This window comes from Orbicella franksi, chromosome 15 (genome assembly GCF_964199315.1).
Source record: "Orbicella franksi chromosome 15, jaOrbFran1.1, whole genome shotgun sequence".
Lineage (NCBI taxonomy): Eukaryota > Metazoa > Cnidaria > Anthozoa > Scleractinia > Merulinidae > Orbicella > Orbicella franksi.
The window spans coordinates 17,375,357-17,394,881 of NC_138159.1; the positions used below are offsets into that span (position 1 = coordinate 17,375,357).

At 38.9% G+C, this 19,525-nt stretch overlaps 1 protein-coding gene across 1 annotated transcript; it reads left to right on the forward strand.

Moving 5' to 3' along the window:
• The first annotated feature begins 19 nt into the window (after positions 1–19).
• On the forward strand, positions 20–17,155 carry LOC145469124 (kynurenine 3-monooxygenase-like). Its single transcript, XM_081452802.1, has 17 exons — positions 20–113; positions 2,603–2,672; positions 3,207–3,304; positions 5,111–5,200; positions 5,755–5,806; positions 7,527–7,614; positions 8,893–8,988; positions 9,510–9,654; positions 10,745–10,807; positions 10,927–10,985; positions 11,604–11,661; positions 12,528–12,617; positions 13,744–13,801; positions 14,213–14,295; positions 14,969–15,070; positions 16,502–16,561; positions 17,066–17,155. Exons 1-17 carry the CDS (start codon positions 48–50, stop codon positions 17,153–17,155), a joined length of 1,368 nt encoding a protein of 455 aa, XP_081308928.1. The 5' UTR covers positions 20–47.
• The last annotated feature ends 2,370 nt before the right edge of the window (positions 17,156–19,525 follow it).

The following is a 19,525-nucleotide window of genomic DNA, read 5'->3' on the forward strand; positions in this document are numbered from 1 at the left end:
TCTATCAACTGACCGAGCAACTGAGAAGGAGAGTGAGTACGAGTAACATGGCGACAGAATCAACAGCAGATGAAGCAAGTTCCAAAAAGATTGTTATTGTTGGCGGTGGTTTGGTAATATAAATTTATTTATTATTTATCGTTTGCTTTGATTCCGAATTTTTAATTTCGTTTAGTTTCTCTTGTTGTTTTTCAGCGTTGCTTCTAATATTTCATATGTCCTAAGCCATTGTTATGTCATCCTGACCATCGTTTTAAGGTCGACTCAAAAATTTCACATAGGGACGCTGAGAAATGAAAAGAGAGTATCCTTCTTTTATTCCACATTAAGAAACTGAAATCATTTACTATTAATTAATAATTAAAGTTTTAAACTTAGCAGAAAATTATGTTAATAATTATTGCCGGGGGGATACTCCCTTATATGGGCTATATAGGTATGTGCGTCCCCAAAGGGTAGGGTTTTTCAGTCGTTTTGGTTATCAATAGGGTATCGAGTTTGGCCATTTTGGTCTCAAACAGGGTATGGTTTTAGCTCTCTAGTCTTAAATTGTGTGGATCCAGAAAATATCCATACCCCCCACGTAGGGTTTTTTCCAGTATGACCCCCCACCCCCCAGGATTTTCCATTCCAGGGGGCTTCTCGGTACTCCCCCCACCCCCTGGAATTTCCATGATTTTTCTACCTGGACCCCCCTAGCCCTTGGAAATTCTGTATCCATAAATAACAAGACTTAACTCATTAATTGTAATAAAATTTAGCTGCAGCTGTTTATAGTTACATGGTAGACGAAGACGTCCTTTTTCACAGTAGACTGCAGACGTGGCATGTTCCTTCATGTCATGTTAAAATGTTTGAACCGGTGTTTAAACTAATAAACAACTGACTTGGAAGCTCTTCACACCCAAATGGCATAGCAGCTGACTTTTTCTTCATTAAAAGATGTTTTCATACTGTCAAGAAACTCGAAACGTACATAACCCAGTTGAAGTTTTAATTTATGGATGGTCAAAACAACATCAAATTACTTTACACACATGGTAAAGTCGTCACGCAACATTTTTTTTCAAAACAGCTGTTTCTCAAATGTTGCTTTATTGTTCTGTTCACCAAAGGAATACATCAGTTAAGTCATACGCTTTGTCTCTGTAGTTTGTAAATGATAGTAAAATCATTTTATGCCTTATTTTTTTTTTAATTTGTCATACATTTCATACGGGAAACACGCATTGTTCAGTTGCTCTGTAAATGACTGAATGAAATCTCGGCTACCGCTCCAACGCTCCTTACTGTCCACGGTTACATATAGTTCAAGACAAATGGCTTTCAATCGACTTTGCTCACTTAGCAAACTATTAACTACATGGATAACGATGAAAATATGTGATAACCTAGTTATGGCAAGTCCGAAACGGGGAATAATTTTGTATGAGTATCAAACAAAATAAACAAAGAACGGCCCAAAGAATGAATCTCATTTAATTGACAGCATGATTAATGCTGGAAAAAGCATCTGAGCTGCGTTTAAGCTAAATACAGCACGGTCTTCAAAGTATAAAATATCATCATTGTCCATGTATTGCTGCACCTCTTCGTCGGCATTTTGTTCAACTTCACGTCTAACAAACATGATGCTCAGGATTCCCGTCTGTCGTACAATGTTGGAAGAAAAATGGAAAATATATGACAAAGAATTGCTTAAGAAAAGCTTATTTCAACAGATAGAACAGTTCTCTTGGTTTGGTTACCTGAATCGATTGGGAAAGTACAATTATAGTGTTCATTCAATCGCATTTCACACCCACTGGAAAGAAAACTCTTTGAGTAGCCCCCTCCCCTTTGGAAATTTACCTATGTCAGACACCCCTACCCCTTGGAATTTCCGTAACCCTCCGTGCGGGGGGCGGGGGGTGGGGTATGGATATTTTCTGGAAGCACACATTGGGAATGTTTCTTAGAAGAAGCGGATCATGTGTACTTAAGGCATCTGTCGGCCGAGTGTCAGTTGATATGTCAACTGACACTCAGCTGACATATCTACTCCCCTCTGGATGGGATGCTAGTCCATCGTAGGGTTACCCCTAGCATTAAATTTGCCGATACCCATTTATACACCTGGCTGCATGGAGAGAGGCACCGTGAGAGTTAAGTGTCTTGCCCAAGAACACAACACAATGTCCCCAGCCAGGGCTTGAACCCAGACCATTCGATGCTGAGACGAGTGCACTAACCATGAGGCCACCACGCCTCCCACAGACCATAGACCCAACTGTAGAAATAAAGCTACATTTCTCCAGGGTAGTGTGAACAGGGTCTTAGTTTACCTAGTGTTTTTTTTTTTAAATATTCTTGTTGAGTCCAAGTAAGTTATAGGCATGGATTGTGTTTTCTACAAAATATTCATACCCCTTCTGTGAGAGCTCTTTGGTATGACCTCCCACCCCTTCCTCGGTAATTCCAGTCTTTCTTCATGCTTCCTTGGGGTTTGAATCTCCCCTCTCTGTCAGGATTCCCAATGATCATTTTCTTGGGGTGGGTATGGATTTTTCCTGGAATTTTACATTGAAATATTCGCTCCTCTTCTCAATCTTGTCACATGTAGGTTGGATCATTATGTGCAGTTTTCTTTGTTAAACGAGGATTCAAAATTGATCTCTACGAAGCACGGAAAGGTAAATTTCATTTACTTGTAAAAATCAGACAATAAACTTCTAATCAATCTCACTTAAGCTCACAAAAAATTATTACCAGCACGATAAATTACTTTAGATTAAATCAATACTAGCAATAATTTCAACTCTTGCATAACTTCTATAATTCATATGATTAGTTCCTCAAAACTACAGGTGAACCTCCCACCTTCAGGAGGTTGCTTACGGGAGGTGGTCACTTGCAAGAGCCTAGAGCATCGTGGATCAAAATTTTGCCTCATTAGCATATTGTAAAGGCAGAGACTTACCCCATGTTTTAAACATTTTATTCATGTAAAAAGTCCGTTTTCCCATTAAAATATATCTATCTTTTGTACTACCCACCATGAACTTTCCTAGGCAAATTTACCACAAGAGTCATTTGCATCCTTCCGTTTGTTTTATAAACAATGAAATTGATTGGTTAATGCTCTAGCTTGCACATGATGTGAACCAGGGAAACATTCCCACTCAAAGATTTACAATAATTCCTGTATGACCATTGTGTTTTTTCAGATCCTCGTTCATTGGAGTTTGTCCGTGGTCGTAGTACCAATCTTGCACTGTCCACCAGAGGCATTGAGGCTTTAACAGAAGCTGGAGTCTTAGAATCAGTATGTTTAAATTCTTCAAAGAATTTTACTAGCTAGCACGCTACTGTATCCTGGTCTTTGTTTTAGTTCATGAGGTGTTGGAATGTCTGTCTTACTCTGTAGGCAGTATCAGAGGCTTTGTATAGTAATAGGAGAAAACTCCATGCAAGTGGAAGGGGAAATAAATAAAAGTTATTTTTTATTGTGAGGAATCATAAACCTATTATGTCTACAATAGGTTTTATAAAATATTGAAAATAATAGGTGCGCTTTCACTGGTCAATAAGCGTAGCGCATGTGTTTAGATGAGAGTATGTAAACATTGGTGACAAGAAGTAATATTGGATCATGTGTACTAACGCTATCCACGTTCGAGTATCGATCGGTACACTCCATTGATACCATCAATCGACCCTCAATCAATACTCTGTGGACACCTCGGTTGACACTCAATCGACACACCATTGACATCTCATTCGACAGTCAGTCAGCAGTCCCCTACTTTTTAATTGATGCGTATGGGTCAGTCGACACTGGGCCAACTATTCTCCTAACCCCCCCCCCCCCCCCTCATGTTTAGATGATGCTATATAAAAGTCCTCTGTTGCTTTAATATAACATATTCTCTGCGCACCATTACGGGCCTATGGTGCTATATAATGAAAAATTATTAATTATGAAATTGAAAACATGCTCTGTGTTTCTTTCAAGTTATAGAAACATGAGTGGGAGTTTGGGAGAAAGAGAAATGCTGTGGGAACACAAGCCGACAGGCAAGTGTTTCTTCAGCTTTTTCAATTTCACCCAGACTTCCACGAGTGTTTCTGTTAAACAATTAGATTATGAGCTCGAGATTTCTATCGCGTGATAGTTGACTTGGACTGTGCCCTTGTTAACTATCATGCATAGAAATCAAGAGCGAATAATCTTATATTGTTATAAATCTACTAGTCGTTCAAAAGTTTATCTAAATCCTCTTTGCTGACACTTTGGAGATGCCAAGAAGCAGCCGTCATTTTGTCTTTTGTTAACAAGGGCTCACTGCTACACTACTCAGTATCTATCACAGAATAGATAGACAGTGAGCAGCGTAGCCAATCAGAGAACGGCATTCCTGATAGAATGCTAGTAGATTTATACTAAAACTTGATAGAAACATGGAGAAATGGTGTTTTCTATTTCTTTTAGGAAATTCTATGACGATAAAAAGAAAACAACTTGATTATATTGATCATCAAAATGTATTTATCATCTTTGCCTGTGCCATCATTATGCCAACAGCTCATGCTAGTCCAGTCTGTGTTTCTATCAAGGTATAGAAACATGATTTTAAACCAATCAGACCATCATTTGGTTTTTTGTTAACAAGGGCTCACTGCTACACTAATCAGTATCTATCACAGAATAGATAGACTGTGAGTAGCGTAGCCAATCAGAGAACGGCATTCATGATAGAACGCTAGTAGATTTATACTAAAACTTGATAGAAACATGGATAAATGATGTTTTCTATTTCTTTTAGGAAATTCCACAACGATAAAAAGAAAACAACTTGATTATCTTGATCATCAAAACGTATTTATTATCTTTGCCCGCACCATCATTAAGTCAACAGCTCATGTTAGTTCTGTGTTTCTATCTAGTTATAGGAACATGATTTTAAACCAATCAGTGTGCATATTTTCTTTACTATAGGCTATTTTTTTAAAAATTAATTATAATAGTTATTATATTTATTTAATTATAAACAGGCAAGGAAGAGTAGAACTCCTGCTATGTCTAGTTTGTGAATGCAAGCAAACAACATTCAATTGGTTTTCACAACAGATTTTGCCTCTGGGCGTGGCCAAGTTTGGCCGTATGTTGCATTCCATCAGTGGGATCAGGACACCTCTTTACTATGACCAGGAAGGACCAGTAAGATTTTAGATCTAACAAGAATATTGTATGTAGTGGTATTGCATAACGCTGGCTGCAGATCCAGTGACTGGTGAAAAGCCTGCCTTAGCCTGCGAGCAGGCCCTCCTGTGCTGAGCATGTTTAAGGGGCAGTTTCTTAAAGTTTTCAAGTGATTTTAAACAAAAGACAGGGTACAAAATACTTACTCCATTCCAAAACAAAATTTTTCCTAATGTTAGTGGTGAGAGCTCTTGCCTCTTACCAATGGGCTCTGGGTCTGATTCCGGTCTGCTGCCATTTGTGGGTTAAGTTTGTTGTTGGTTCTCGCGTCGCTCCAAAGGTTTTTCTCCAGATTTTCCAGTTTTCTTCTCTCACAAAAACCAACATCTCCAAATTCCAATTCCATCAGGATAGAGGACCTGCATGAGCCATTGTGACATCTTTCCCCTTGAATTATATCATTCTATCACATATTATTTGGCATATGGTTTCCTCTTCATTGTCAGTCTCTTCTTTACTACTTTGTTTCCAATGCATACATGTTAAATTTACTTATTTCTCTTTCTTAATAGTATCCTTTGTTGGCAATGGAAAGGAGAAAAGTGAATGAAAAACTTCTTTCTGGTATGTATTTTATGGCAAAGGACTAGCCAGTTTGCAGTTTACTGCCATAAACAAAAAGCAGTGAATGCAGCTACAATAAATGATGAAACTGGTTCACAACAAAATATGACTAATATTAAACTAGGTAATGAGAATCTAAGAAAATATGGAAAACTGGTGAAGTCTAGGAAAATATTATATTAAGTGACTATCAAGTCATAACCGCTTTTAGGTTAAGAGTTTGATGTCCAAGTTTTTAAAACAAATCAGAGAGTATTATAGTATTAAGGTAAAGGTAAGTCTGCATATGAGCCAAGTGGCCCATCAGGCAAGTGCTTATTCCCCTTTTCTGTAGCATGAAGCAGCCAGGAGTATTTCTACTTCTTTGAATGGGATACAGAGCTACCCCCAGCACTAAATTCACCAGTACCCATTTATACACCTGGTTGGAGAGAGAAGCACTGTGACAGTAAAGTGTCTTGCCCAATGTGTTGAACACAATGCCCCTGGCTAGGGCTGGAGCCTGGACCATGGAGCATCCACAGTCTAATGTGCTAACGATTAGGCCACTCAGTGCCTCCCTGGTATATAGTATAATTTAAGCCATGCTTCTGTTTAAGCAAATAAACCTTTAAAGCATCTAAATTGCTTTTGACACTCAGTTGAAACTACTCTAACTAATAGCTTGATAGTATTAGTAATTACATTATTATGAATTTTTATTAATACTAAATACAGTAGAACCCCAGTAACTCGAACTCGGATAACTCAAATTCCCCACTAACTCGAAGCAAGTCCCATTTCCCTTGGATTTGACCCCACTTTTCAGTCATTTTAACTTGGTTATCTTGAACTTGGATAACTCAAATTCCCCACTAACTCGAAGCAAGTCCCATTTCCCTTGGATTTGACCCCACTTTTCAGTCATTTTGACTTGGTTATCTTGAACTCGCATAACTCAAATTCCCCACTAACTCGAAGCAAGTCCCATTTCCCTTGGATTTGACCCCACTTTTCAGTCATTTTAACTTGGTTATCTTGAACTCGGATAGCTCAAATTCCCCCACTAACTCGAAGCAAGTCCCATTTCCCTTGGATTTGACCCCACTTTTCAGTCATTTTAACTTGGTTATCTTGAACTCGGATAACTCGAATACCCCACTAACTCGAACTAAATTTTGTTTCCCTTGATAAAAATTTACCCCAATAACTTGAATTCTGGCTCATGTAACTCACCGGGGATGTCATCCCATTGGCTTTTCTTGTCATGTAATCGGTAAAAACACTCAAAACTAACACCACACCAATTATAACACCAATTATAATCTTGTAAATTCTTTTAGTTGTTTACAGTAGTAGAAATAAATAAACTGTTGTTACTGTTGTTACCACAGCAATTTGATTTTAATTAGTGCAACCAACCACTCACATATTTGACAGTCATTTCCCGATGTTATGAGTCATACTGGATGTGGTGCCTAAATTTAGCCGTCATTGTATACTGAAGTGCAGAAAAATCAGTAAACTATCAATTATTAACATGGCAAGTTGGATATTCAATCGACCCTGATAACTCGAACCCCCCGCTAACTTGAACTGTTTTTCGTTTCCTTTCAGAGTTCCAGTTACTGGGGTTCTACAGTAGTTTTTGTCTGTGTAAATTTGTAATAATTTTTCACCTTTTTTATCTGTGGTTCCTATTTCCTATTTGATAATACTTTTAAAATGACTCCTTCAATAGCTGTGGAGACCTTCTCTAATGTGAAGTTGTACTTTGAGCACAAGCTGCTATCTGCAGACCTGGAGAAAGGCCATCTTACATTCTTATGGTGAGTGAAGTTATTAGTCAAGAAATCAGTTTGGTCAAGTAGACTGTTTAATTCATGCTATGAAACTTCTTCTCAACCTCACATCTTTGAACCCATCAACATGCTCTTGACAGGTGAAAACTAGCCAGTGAATGCTTCATGATACATGTTGCTTGGATGCACCAGAAACCAACAAGATCAACTAGTTAATTGACAGATTAATTAAGAATTCTTTTGAATATTTCTTGAAGTTTTGACCCGTTGCAATATTTCTGCATTCATATTTGGTGCTTTGCCTTTAAAGTCTTCAACCATGTGGGTTGACATAGTCCTTTACATTGGGATTAGCAATAATCCCAGTCACTTTGAGCTAAAGTGATATTACTCAAAAGTGTGGCCCATGAAGTTCTTACTCACATATATGTCTTCAGGGGCCCATTTCTTGAAAGCCCCAGAAATTTTTAGGGCCTGCAAATCCATTTTTAGATAATCTGTATGTAAAAGCAGAGAGGTGTATATGCCTGAAACTCCTTGTATGAAGAGAACGTCTGTTGATATTAAGAATGATTTAATATGTAAACAAAACAGCTCTGTATAATCATAAGGTTTGAGATATTGCTATGGCTTTCCGAATGCAAAAACTTTTCGGGACCTTCGAGAAATGGGCCCCTGATCCTATGGCATAAGGCAACTAGTGGTGTATTTGTTACTCTTAGATGGGATGCTAGTCTATTGCAGAGTAACCTGCCAAGAATTTAATTTGCCATTACCAAGAATGGAACTATGAGATTAAATCATCTTAAGGCTGGAAACTGGAGCACTCAATTCAGGGTCCAGTGTGTGCTTTCCACAATCAGGCTGAAAAGAACAGAGTTAGTTACCAGCACATCAGCCATTGCAGCACTTTGGCCTGATGGCCTAATGGTTAATGAGCTTGACTACGTATCAAGCAGTTGGGGACATTGTGTTGTGTTCTTGGAAATACACAGTAATCTTACAGTGCCTCACTCCACCCAGGTGTATAGCAGTACTGGCAAATTTAATACTGGGGGTAACCCTGCAATGGATTAGCATCCCATCCAGGGGGGAGTAGAAATACTCCTAGTTGCTTCATGCTTCTGAAACTGGACATAAGCACCAGCCTAATGAGCCACTTGGCTTGTATGCAGACTTTACCTTTTTACATCACATACAAACCATGTAGCTCCAACAATATCTAGTATGGGAACATAGAGCCAGCTAATAAGATACCTTTTGCTGTGTTTATCATAAATGATTTCTTTTCATTGCTGTTGGCAGCTCTGATGGCAAAACTGTAGAAGTTGATGCTCAGTTGATTATTGGAGCTGATGGAGCTCGTTCGGCAATCAGAAATGAGATGATGAGAAGACCAAGGTACCGTTAGTTATCAAGTATCATTCCCACACAATCTGCCCACGGGGCTATGAAACTTTGATATAACCAAGTCACTAACAATCAGGTAAAAATGCAATCCAATCAGCCACTTCATAGCTCTCTAACTATCTTTAGACTCAGGGTTCCAGGTACGTTTTCAAGGCAGGGAGTCTATTAGGAATTCTGTTGGGTCAATTCCCACTGCTCCCACCAAATCATCATAAATTTGCTATTAGTTTGTTGGTTCATGCAGTTGGCCTTGTCAGGTTTTTCACCTGAGACCCCTCACTTATCTGAAACACTGAGACTACACCAGGAGCTGGTTTCAATTCTCCAATTTTGTGAAGTCCACGAAATAAGACTGATTAGCAGATACTTTTTGTTTTTCTATCAACTTTGATAAGGATGCATTTTTCAGGGTTGAAATGGGAAGGAAATTAGCATGGATGTAGCTGACTGTGTTAAAACTTTACTGAATTCTTGTTACAGAAAACTAATGCCATACTTGATTTCCATGTCAGGTTTGACTTCAGCCAAGAATATATCCCACATGGGTACAAAGAGTTTCAGCTTTTACCAACTCAAAGTGGAGAGTATGCTATTGAAGAAAATTATCTACATGTTTGGCCCAGAGACTCCTTTATGCTCATTGCGATACCAAACAAGGTATGTACTTTCAAATAAATTGTCTACATTCCCCCCGCAAGGATGGAAAATATTTTGTTTCAACAGCATTTGAGTGAGGGGGCCTATCTCAACTTAACAGAGATGAAGGGCTTACTGGTAATACAAATGGGGCCTATTTATCTGAGTCTGAAGATTCTTCAAAAATTGTCTGAAGGCCACACTAAATTTCCAAACATTTTCCAAAAATTTCCGAAGATTTCTGAAGATAACCGAAGATTGCTAAAAACTTTCAAGGAAGATCCGAAGATGTTTAGATCATACACTGGTCAACAAATTTAAGTACAGTTCAAGGGTCAAACCCAATATTATAGAAGTCATCAATATCTGAAGTCACTAGTGAAGGTATGGAAAATATGCCACTGGAGTCCCGGATGTAGTTTCGTATGAATTTTATGAGTGGTGTATTTTCCAGTAAAACACTTGTGCTGTATAATAAACTATCTTTAGTTATTCATTTCTCTTTGAGTGCAAGTGTTATCCCCAAAAGCTCAAATTAGAATAGAAAGACAGCAATGACAGTTGTCCTTAAGTTTAAGTTTAATAATTCTTTGCCACATACAGTGGAATCCCGATTTCTCAAACCCTCAGTTTTTCAAACCTCCTAATAACTCAAACCAAAAGTAGTTTGCCTCTCCTCAGTTGAACACTGTAATTTGACCCCCGATTTCTCAAACTATCTGATTTTTTTAACCAATTTCTGTTCCCTTGGAGGTTTGAAAAATCGGGATTCTACTGTACGTTTAGAAAAAAAGGAAGCATTGAATTAGTGGCGGAATAGTAGCAGGGGAAAGCCTAATTCCCATTCTACAGCCAAACTCTCCTTTCATTAAAATGTATTAAGTTAATACCTAAGTCTTCATTTAACAAATAGAGAGAAAAACGATATTTCAGGAGAATGTAAAAGAAGGAGAATTTGATAAAAAACCAGCTTGTGTCAGCGAAGGAAAAGTGATGCTCTTTTTCTCTTTAACTAATCTTCTTCAGTTAGGCAGTGAATGCTTCCTGCCTTCAAAAAATAATTTTTCATTTTTCATTTTTCATCATTTATTGTTTGCGACTTTCTTTGCAGGAGCAGTCTTTTACATGTACACTCATCATGGGTTTTGAAAATTTTGATGCTTTGGAGACAAAGGTGAGCAGCAATTTTTTTATTATCATCTTTGGTTACAAGTTAGTTAGTGTTACTATTATATAACAAGGTTGATAGAATATTTTAAATTATTCTAATACATTTTTTTTTTGTCCAAACAGGAAGATATTATGAGTTTTTTTAATGCTACTTTTCCTGATTTTGTTCAAGTTATGGGAGAGTAAGTAGTCATTCCTATTTCTTTTGTGATTATTTTGAACTTTACTGTGTCAGTTCTCATTAACTATTAGATTATTCACTCTTAGTTTCTACGAGCACAGGTGGCCCATTAGCTCCAGCTGTGAGATGATCATCTTGTGTAACAACAGTTGGGGACTGCCTGTGCAATGAGGTGATAGTTGATGCAGTCTTCAGCCTCATCAACTACCACCACATAGACATTGGGAGTGTATACTCTAGATCTGTGTTTAGTAGAATTCCAACTAAATTTCCCTCAAATAAGAATTTCCAATCATTTCTCAACGTAGTGTTTCACTTTACGCTTTAGCAAAATCATGCAGTTTTGCACATGCATTCTTTGGCTCATTGAAAAATTTTGAGTTTCTAAAGTCTTAGTGGTCTGTTTCCTTACTCAAGTGTTCTTGTTGTGATATTTCTAAATCTTCCTTGAAACATTACAAACATCAGAAAATGTTGCCATTTATGTGGAGACCTCCAGCCACTGCACACTGATGGTTGATAGTATACGAGTAGCTCAACCAATCAGATTGCAGCACTTGTATGAGTCTACTTTTAAATATTGTAATGTTGATTTTTTGGGTATTTTTATGATTTGAAGGGAAAGGATTTTGGAGGATTTCTTCAAAAATCCTGTACTACCTATGGTATCGATTAAGGTAATGTATGTTTCAACACTGAACTGTATTGTCATACCATGGAAACATATAACACCTGATGAGAATTATTAAGAACTGTATGCATATTCTTAGATTATAGCATATGACGTTTCTATTTTCAAATGTATTTGGTGTCTGGATGGTGTTAAAGTACTTTTGGAGCTAGACTGCAGGCATTACTTAAGACTTGGTTCATGCTTAGCTTGCGTATATCGAGTTATGGATGCACGCGGAAAGTTTGGAGGGCACGAAAGAAGTGTAAGAGTTGCTCGAGGCGCAGTCGCATCCATAACTAGATATACGCACAGCTTAAAGCATGAACCAATTCTTTTATAACATAGCGACAACAACTTGAGGGCTACGACATGTTTTATTTGTGATTGACTACAAAGTTTTCACAATGCACGGCGAAGGAAAACAAAGGATTCTATTGACTGGTTAAAAACACGCCACAGTCAGTTGAGCGACGGTTGAACGAAACGCTTCATCTGGTTTCTAAAATTGTCAACGAAGAATTCGCTGCTTCGAATTATATGCAATGAAAATGTAAGTAATATACTCGATTTAAATGTAGACAAACAAAGTCAAAAATAATACTCAAGTTTTAGTAAACATCTTGGCTTGGCGAAAGTCAAAGGAAGTAGGGTTTGCATCAGTTTCCGAATGATGTTCACATTGCAGAAACTTTAACAAAAGGAAGTCGCAGTTAAACTCCACGGAAATTTTGCAGCTAAAATGAAACTGCACACGTCATGTTATATACGCACGGCCGTGCTTACATAGAGATTCCTACCATGATGGCTCAATAGGAATTAGCTAGGACCTGTTTTAACCTGCTGTTTTATCTCTCTGTGTTGTATCAACAGTGTAAACCGTACCACGTGTCAAATAAAGCGCTTATTATTGGTGACGCAGCCCATGCCATGGTCCCATTCTTTGCACAAGGAATGAACAGCGTTGGTTCCTTTTTTGTAGTCTTGCATTATAGTAATACCCCGGTGGGTGGGGGGTTGGGGGGGGGGGGCACTCCCATATGAAAAGGTCGTCGATGCTCGTCGTCTCCCTGAGAGGTATAAATCAAGGCGGATTCTGGTCTCACGTAGGGTGTTCATGACGAAACGCCACTATTTTTAGCTGTCAAAGTATCTTTTAGGCTGCACTCGAAGAAATTATAATAAAAAACGCTCTAATGTCCGTTTTTAGGCTCGATTTCCGTGAGTCTCTCGAGTCCAGTCTAGTAGCGCGGGCTCCTTTCCTTAACTTTGTTGAACGGTGGCTGGTTATCAAGCCTATTCCGTTTTTTAAATGGTATCTTTTAGGGGTCAAATAAAGCTTTTAAGCCACACCCAGATTGGTCGTCTTTAGGGTTTTAATTCAAATTTTCCGACGGGCGTCCCCGACCTTTTCATATGAGAGTCCCCCCCACCCCCAGCCCCCACCCCCGGAGTAATATGCACCATTGTGGAGAGGTTTTGACCTAATTTTAGATTTACCGCTAACTTAGATACAGAAATGTATTAATGATCATTTAGCTATTGATTCATGCTTTATCATGCATCTTCCCAAGTGCATCATAACTCAGTGATGCAAAGCTTAAAGCATGAATCAATTATTTGAAAACATTTTCCATGGATGGCGTTGCGAAGTTGACTTTGCTCTCGCGATGAGTGTGCATAATTGTTTTTACAAAATAACTGAGATACTACGCCTGCGCTCATTGGTCGATAGGTGTGTTTAGATGAGAGTATGTGAACACGGTTGTGACGCTTTACATTCGCGAATATTTTTGAGAACTATTTTATAACAGTAATAGAACACTTTTTCCGTGTTTACATAGCGTCATCTAAACAGTCAGGGGTTGGGAGAATTCTCGAATGTTATGCAACCATCAACTGCGTTTCGGGTTTGCATAACTGTCAAATTCTCCCAACACTCCTCGTGTTTAGATGAGGCTCTGTAAACACGGAAAAAGTCTTGTATGGCTTAAATCATACACGTTTACGTATATTGAGTTAAATAGCGCGACTTTGCTAGCTATGTTATGATAAGTAATTTTTTTTTTTTGACAATACTCTAATTTAGGGCTTTGAAGATTGTCTGATTCTAGACAGGCTCCTGGACAAGCATGATAACAACTTCGGTAAATATCAATCAATTACTCTGGCTAGCCAATCACAAAGGACAAAGACAATCCAACGAACCAATCAAAACTCAAAGCAATTACGTGTAGCCGACGCTAAGCGCGGGAAAACTTGCATAGGCGACTCGCTATTGGTCATGGTTCCAGTTTTGATTGCTTGGGAAAATGACGCGAGTTGTTTTTAACCAATCACTAAGCGTACTTATGCCAAAGAAAGGAAATGTGATTGTTGGCAACTTGATCCTGTTTATTACGTGTTGTTCTGGATGTCGCCATCGTCATTGCTTAAAGCCGAGCATGTTTTCCAGCCAAATGGAGGCTGTTGTTCATATAATCAGTGGGGATTTTATGACCGAGATTTTCCGTTATTTAATGTCAAAACTAACAAATTCTGTGGTGTGCATTTGACAGGAGCTGTCTTAGAGGAATACTCCAGAACGAGAAACAAGGATGCTGAGGCTATCTGTGATTTATCCATGTACAATTATTTAGAGGTATTTCTTAAATCAAATTAATTTTGGTCAACTATTAGTTTTTTTTGTCATGAAATAGAAGTGAGAAACCATGTAGTAGTAGTCTTGATTCACAACATGACAGGTTGGGTGGGGGTGGGGGGGGGGGGGGGAGGCTACTTCGTTAATTGGGAGTTTAAGAAAACCACGACGGCAACGGCAACGGGAACGTCGCTAAGCAAAAGGTTTAATGAGCAGAACAATGGCTGTGCACGTGCGCTATAATTCTTGGTACATTTCTTTGTCGTCCTCTGCAAAGCAACAATTTGAAATGACCAAATTCTGCGTTGTCCAGAAAACGTGAACCACGAAGGCTAATTTTTAAAATTTTTAATTCAAATGTTTCGCCCTGCCCCAGATTCAGTGTCGTGATAGTTTTGACACTAACAAACAAAGGAAAATGACTTTAGAGTATCGCGAGATTCGTAGGTAAAATATAAAATCATTTTTGTAATCGAAGTTGTCCTCGGCGTCGCGTCCTGGCTTTTTACACTCCTTAATTTGTAAGTGGTGGTGTGGTGGTATGTTGCCGGGATTTGATGTTTAGAACCCCATAAGACTACACAACAAAATTACCCAACCTATTTCAGACCTCAGTACGAAGCAGATTCTTGTAACAATTTCATGGAACGTGCGGTATGCTTTACATTTGCAGATGAGATCACTGGTTAATTCCTTGTCTTTCTTTCTGGAGAGAAAAATATTAAGTGTTTTGCACTGGCTGATGCCTAAGACATTTATCCCCCTTCATACCATGGTAAGATATGTTTTTTATCACACTTCTTAACAGTAGGTTGTAAAATATGTTATTTTACTGTACCCAGTTTTCTTGTATACTGCCCTGATATCCAGCCTAATAATATACATGAAAAAATTACTCTATTCTGATTGGCTGAGAGCAGTGCAGTTCAAGTGTCACACCAGTGTAAAAAGTGTAACACCACTGCAAATTACACATCGTAATTCTGAATTATGATAGGAAATCGTCAAAGCCAATGATATTACGTAAAATGATGACGAAAATTTTGTGCGGAAACGTTGAAAAAAGTTTTCTCGAATGAGAAAAAAATAGCTTCAAGAAAGGTCTTCCGGCACTCCCTCCATGCAAATTTTTTCATGTTTATATTATTAATAAGTAATCATACGGTTTTTCTCGTTCAGTTTGGAATTAATTTGTACGAGTGAGTTTTTCAAAAAGCTGAAATTGCACTCGCCGAAGCGGTTCGTGCAATTTCCGCTTTTTGAAAAACTCACTCGTGCAAACTAATTCCAAATTGAACTCGAAACCGCATGATTACCTATACATATCAAGTTACTGACCTGATATCACAGGAGCTGTTACCGAAACTGGGTGAGGTAAATACCTAACCGTGTTTTTTGGTTGGCTTCAGCGGCTGTGATATTGGGTTCGTTTGGGCTTGCTAAAATGCGAACCTCAGTTCGATCAAACTTTGAAAATGTTGGATCAGTGTATGTGTAGCTTTTTCTTTCTCATCCCAATCACTGCTACACTGACACGCAACTAATCCCGGTTGAACTTATCCACTCCTCACGTGATTCAATCGGAAAAGCCAGGGAGTCCATTGACCTACGTAGACCTGTTTTATCTTTACTTTATTTAGTTTGTTTTGTTCGAGTCATTTTCGCCACTCCTTTTAGTTTCGAAATATGTGTTACGATATCCACCTTTATATAATATTTTAATTTCATTTTTATAATTTAGTAACATCTAAACCTGAAGAAGGCTGGTCTGGCCAGCCAAAATATTGTTTTAAATATGCGACGTTGTGTCAGCCTTGCAGTAGTCTTTGACTTCTCATCGTTTTACTTTTCAAGTTTGGCTGATTAGATCTCCTGTGAGATCCAACGTTCAATCAAGCAGAATCTTCGTTCACGGCTTTTGCCGTTCATTTAGTTTGTGCATGCATACGTCGTACATCACGCACGTTTGCTCACTTTAATCCTATACTGAACTGAGCCTGTCACCTCGCCACCAATATTAATCACTCGTTTAATTAATATCGGACTAATGCTGTGCCTGTAGTCCAGTGATGTTGTGCCAATGTTGTTGGTCATGTTATGTCAAAGCATGAGATCAACACTATTGTTTATGTCTCCAACATTGGAACAATATATGCCATCATTGGGCCAACACTAGTAAAGTAAACTTAAGACTTTTCTGTTTTAGGTTACATTTACGCAAATACCTTACCAGGAAGTGGTTGAGAGAACTCAATGGCAAGAAAAGGTGAGCACATTTGTTTGTTTTCAACATGAAAGAGATATACTAAGCTAGCTGGGAACAGAGACGTTTGGGAATACGAGAAAACGCTGTGGGAATATGAGCCGCAGATGAGTGTTTCCACACTTTTTTCGAGCTCTACCAAGCTTTCACGACTGTTTCTATTCAACAATTAGATTATGAGCTTGAGAAAATCGAACTAGTGCGCATGCCCTGACGCAGCATTGTTGCACGAACCTCGCCAAACGACTACAACATCATGCAACATCCACAAATGTTGCATGAAAAATTTGACCATTTTCAAATTTGAGCCAATAACACCCAACATGTTGCAACATGTCGCAACACGTCGCAACAGCGTGGCCAAACGCGCGCAACATGCTGCGCCCAACAATGTTGCGATATGTTGCGTTGACATGTTGCTATCGTTTGGCCGGGGCTTACATGTAAATAGAGGAGCGGCTTTTAGCATGCGCTTTCTTACAGGGTTTTTCTAATTTGTGTTTTCAGACGGTGCGAAATTTACTCGTGTTGTGCACACTTAGTGGTTTAGCGGGACTTGTAGTGCTCTTCAGGACTTTCAGATCGCGACTAAGCTGAAAGGAAATATTCAGTTGTAAGGAAAAATAAACATCGAAAATCAGGCCAATTAGTTCCTTTACGAAAATACTGTACAAAGCCGTCTTTGTTACAATACAACAGTAGACAAAGGTTAAGGTTAAGGATAAACGTTGTTGCCTTATGCTAGACCCCGTCCACGCTACACCGGAGGAATTTGAAAACGCAGCTTTATTTCTACGGTTAGGCCTACCGTCCACACTAATCCGTCACGAAAACGGAGCTTTTCCAAAACGCTCTTCAAACCGGAGAAATTTCAAAACGCCGGCTTTGCGTTTTAGTGTTGACGAAAAACATTTTGAAAACGGAGCTTTTTCGAAAACGATGACGTTACGATATATAATCATGTGATTTCCCTCTCCGGGTTTTCTTCAAACACAGATCCAAAATCACCGGTGATTGTTGCGTTTTCAATTTTTGCGGCGTAGTGTGGACAAAAAAACGCTTGGTGCGTTTTCAGAGCGAAAACGCCGTTTTCAAATTCCTCCGGCGTAGTTGACGGGACTTTAGTTACGTTGCAGTAAGATGATTACACTGATTACAAAATAACATATAAATTATAACATCTCATTCCTATTTAGTTTGAACAATTTAAGTTATTACACCTATGTGCATGTATATCTGGATGACCAAGAGAGGATAAAATGCGAGAGAGCTGATCTCCCATACAGGCCTCATTCCCCAAGTAATCCATCTCCAGTTATTTTTAGATATGGTAACCAGTCCTCCCGTGGATAAATTTAACACGTGCGCGTTGCGTGTGTGTTCGTGGAGAATGAAAAAGCGTGCAAACGTGTGTGGATTTTCCGCGTGTTTGAAATTCGCGAAACAGGACTGGTTATTTCTAGGCCTTCCTAGGACCTTGGAGGCCCCGACCTCAAGCCTCTGGCCCTCAAACCTCTGGTGCTCTTCAAGCCTCTTCTTTTTTGTCCGCTCATTTCGCCTATCATGCACATCGCGTAAAACGCCCGAAAACGCTGATGAAAACGAAGGCTTTTGAAAACGGTATCAAAGGTGGAGCCATTCGAAAACGCATCGTTTTGAAAACGCTTCGTTTCTAGTGTTGATCGGTGAGAACGGAAGCTTTTGAAAACGGTGCCGAAAAAAGCGTTATATACTGTCGTTTCCATCGGCGTTTTCGGACGTTTCAGTGTGGACGATGGGCGAATTTAACGTGTCAAAAAGTATGCGTTTTCATACGAAAACGCATCAATGTGGACAGTTGAAAACAAACCGAAAACGATAGTGTGGGCGAAAATATTTTACTTCGTTTTCATTGAGACGAAAACGGATACTTTTAAAAACGCGTTAGTATGGGCCTGAAGCTTGGAGTGATCACGTCTAAAAATAACTTAAGGGTGATAAGCTTAGGAATAGGGACTCTCTCACTCTTTTTGCTCTCTTGTTGGTAACATATTTTAGAAAATGTAAGCACTTAGCCTGAAACAGCTTTGAACTAGTGATACTTCACAACTATGAAATCAGTTTAGTTCTTTAGGGAAAGAGAAGACAAATGTCCTTGTTGATTATTACAAAGTTAGCGGTCGTTTCAGAAAATAAAGAATGATAATCTTGTTTTCGTTGTTATTCCCGGTTAGGAATAATGTACCAAAGGAAATATGAAGTACAAGTGATCGTTGGAACAATTTTCAGGCCAGGAGCCCGTTTCTCGAAAGGCCCGGAAACTTTTCGGGCCCGGAAAGCCATTTTTAGTTCATCTGTACCTAAAAACGGAGAGGTGTATACGCCTGAAACTTCTTGTGTGAAAAGAACCTCTGTTCATATTAAGAATACGTGAATAAAACAGCTCTGCATTCATAAGCGTCGAGATTTTGTTATGGCTTTCCGGGTGCGAAAGCTTTTTCGGGACCTTCGAGAAACGAGCCCCAGGTGATATCGAGGAACGAGTAAGCCCGCGGTATTTTATGGCCAAAGTTGCTAAGCAACATGACGTCATACTTGCGAATTGTTTGCTGGCGATGTTATCTGACAAATACATGTATAAAGAATCGAAAACTTTTCGAGTACAGTTCGCCAAAGATTTGGCAGCAACAGAGCTTACCTGTCTTTACATGGCAATGTTGACGATAACTCTTAGAGTAAAGCCGACTCGGCCTAACCTCAACAGTTTTAGTTGTATGAAACATTGTGAAGTACACTTCACCGATTTGACAGACAAACTGCTGGAAGTTACAGAGCCGCAATTTTTGACGAAAAGTGAATGTTAAGAGACAATTCTAAAGGCGTAGGGCGTGGGGTCTATGAATTCATTTTTCGAAGCCTTTCCTGTTCACAGCCAAGCCGAAAAACCATGACGTCAACGGAGTCATGGTAACGAACTAAAACCACTGA

Bases quoted from the DNA above. Each gene is read 5' to 3' on its own strand.
- LOC145469124 (XM_081452802.1), top strand. From the start codon at position 48: ATGGCGACAGAATCAACAGCAGATGAAGCAAGTTCCAAAAAGATTGTT. The intron at 114-2,602 runs GTAATATAAATT...TGTCACATGTAG, and splicing joins TTATTGTTGGCGGTGGTTTG to GTTGGATCATTATGTGCAGT. The intron at 8,989-9,509 runs GTACCGTTAGTT...TTTCCATGTCAG, and splicing joins GAGATGATGAGAAGACCAAG to GTTTGACTTCAGCCAAGAAT.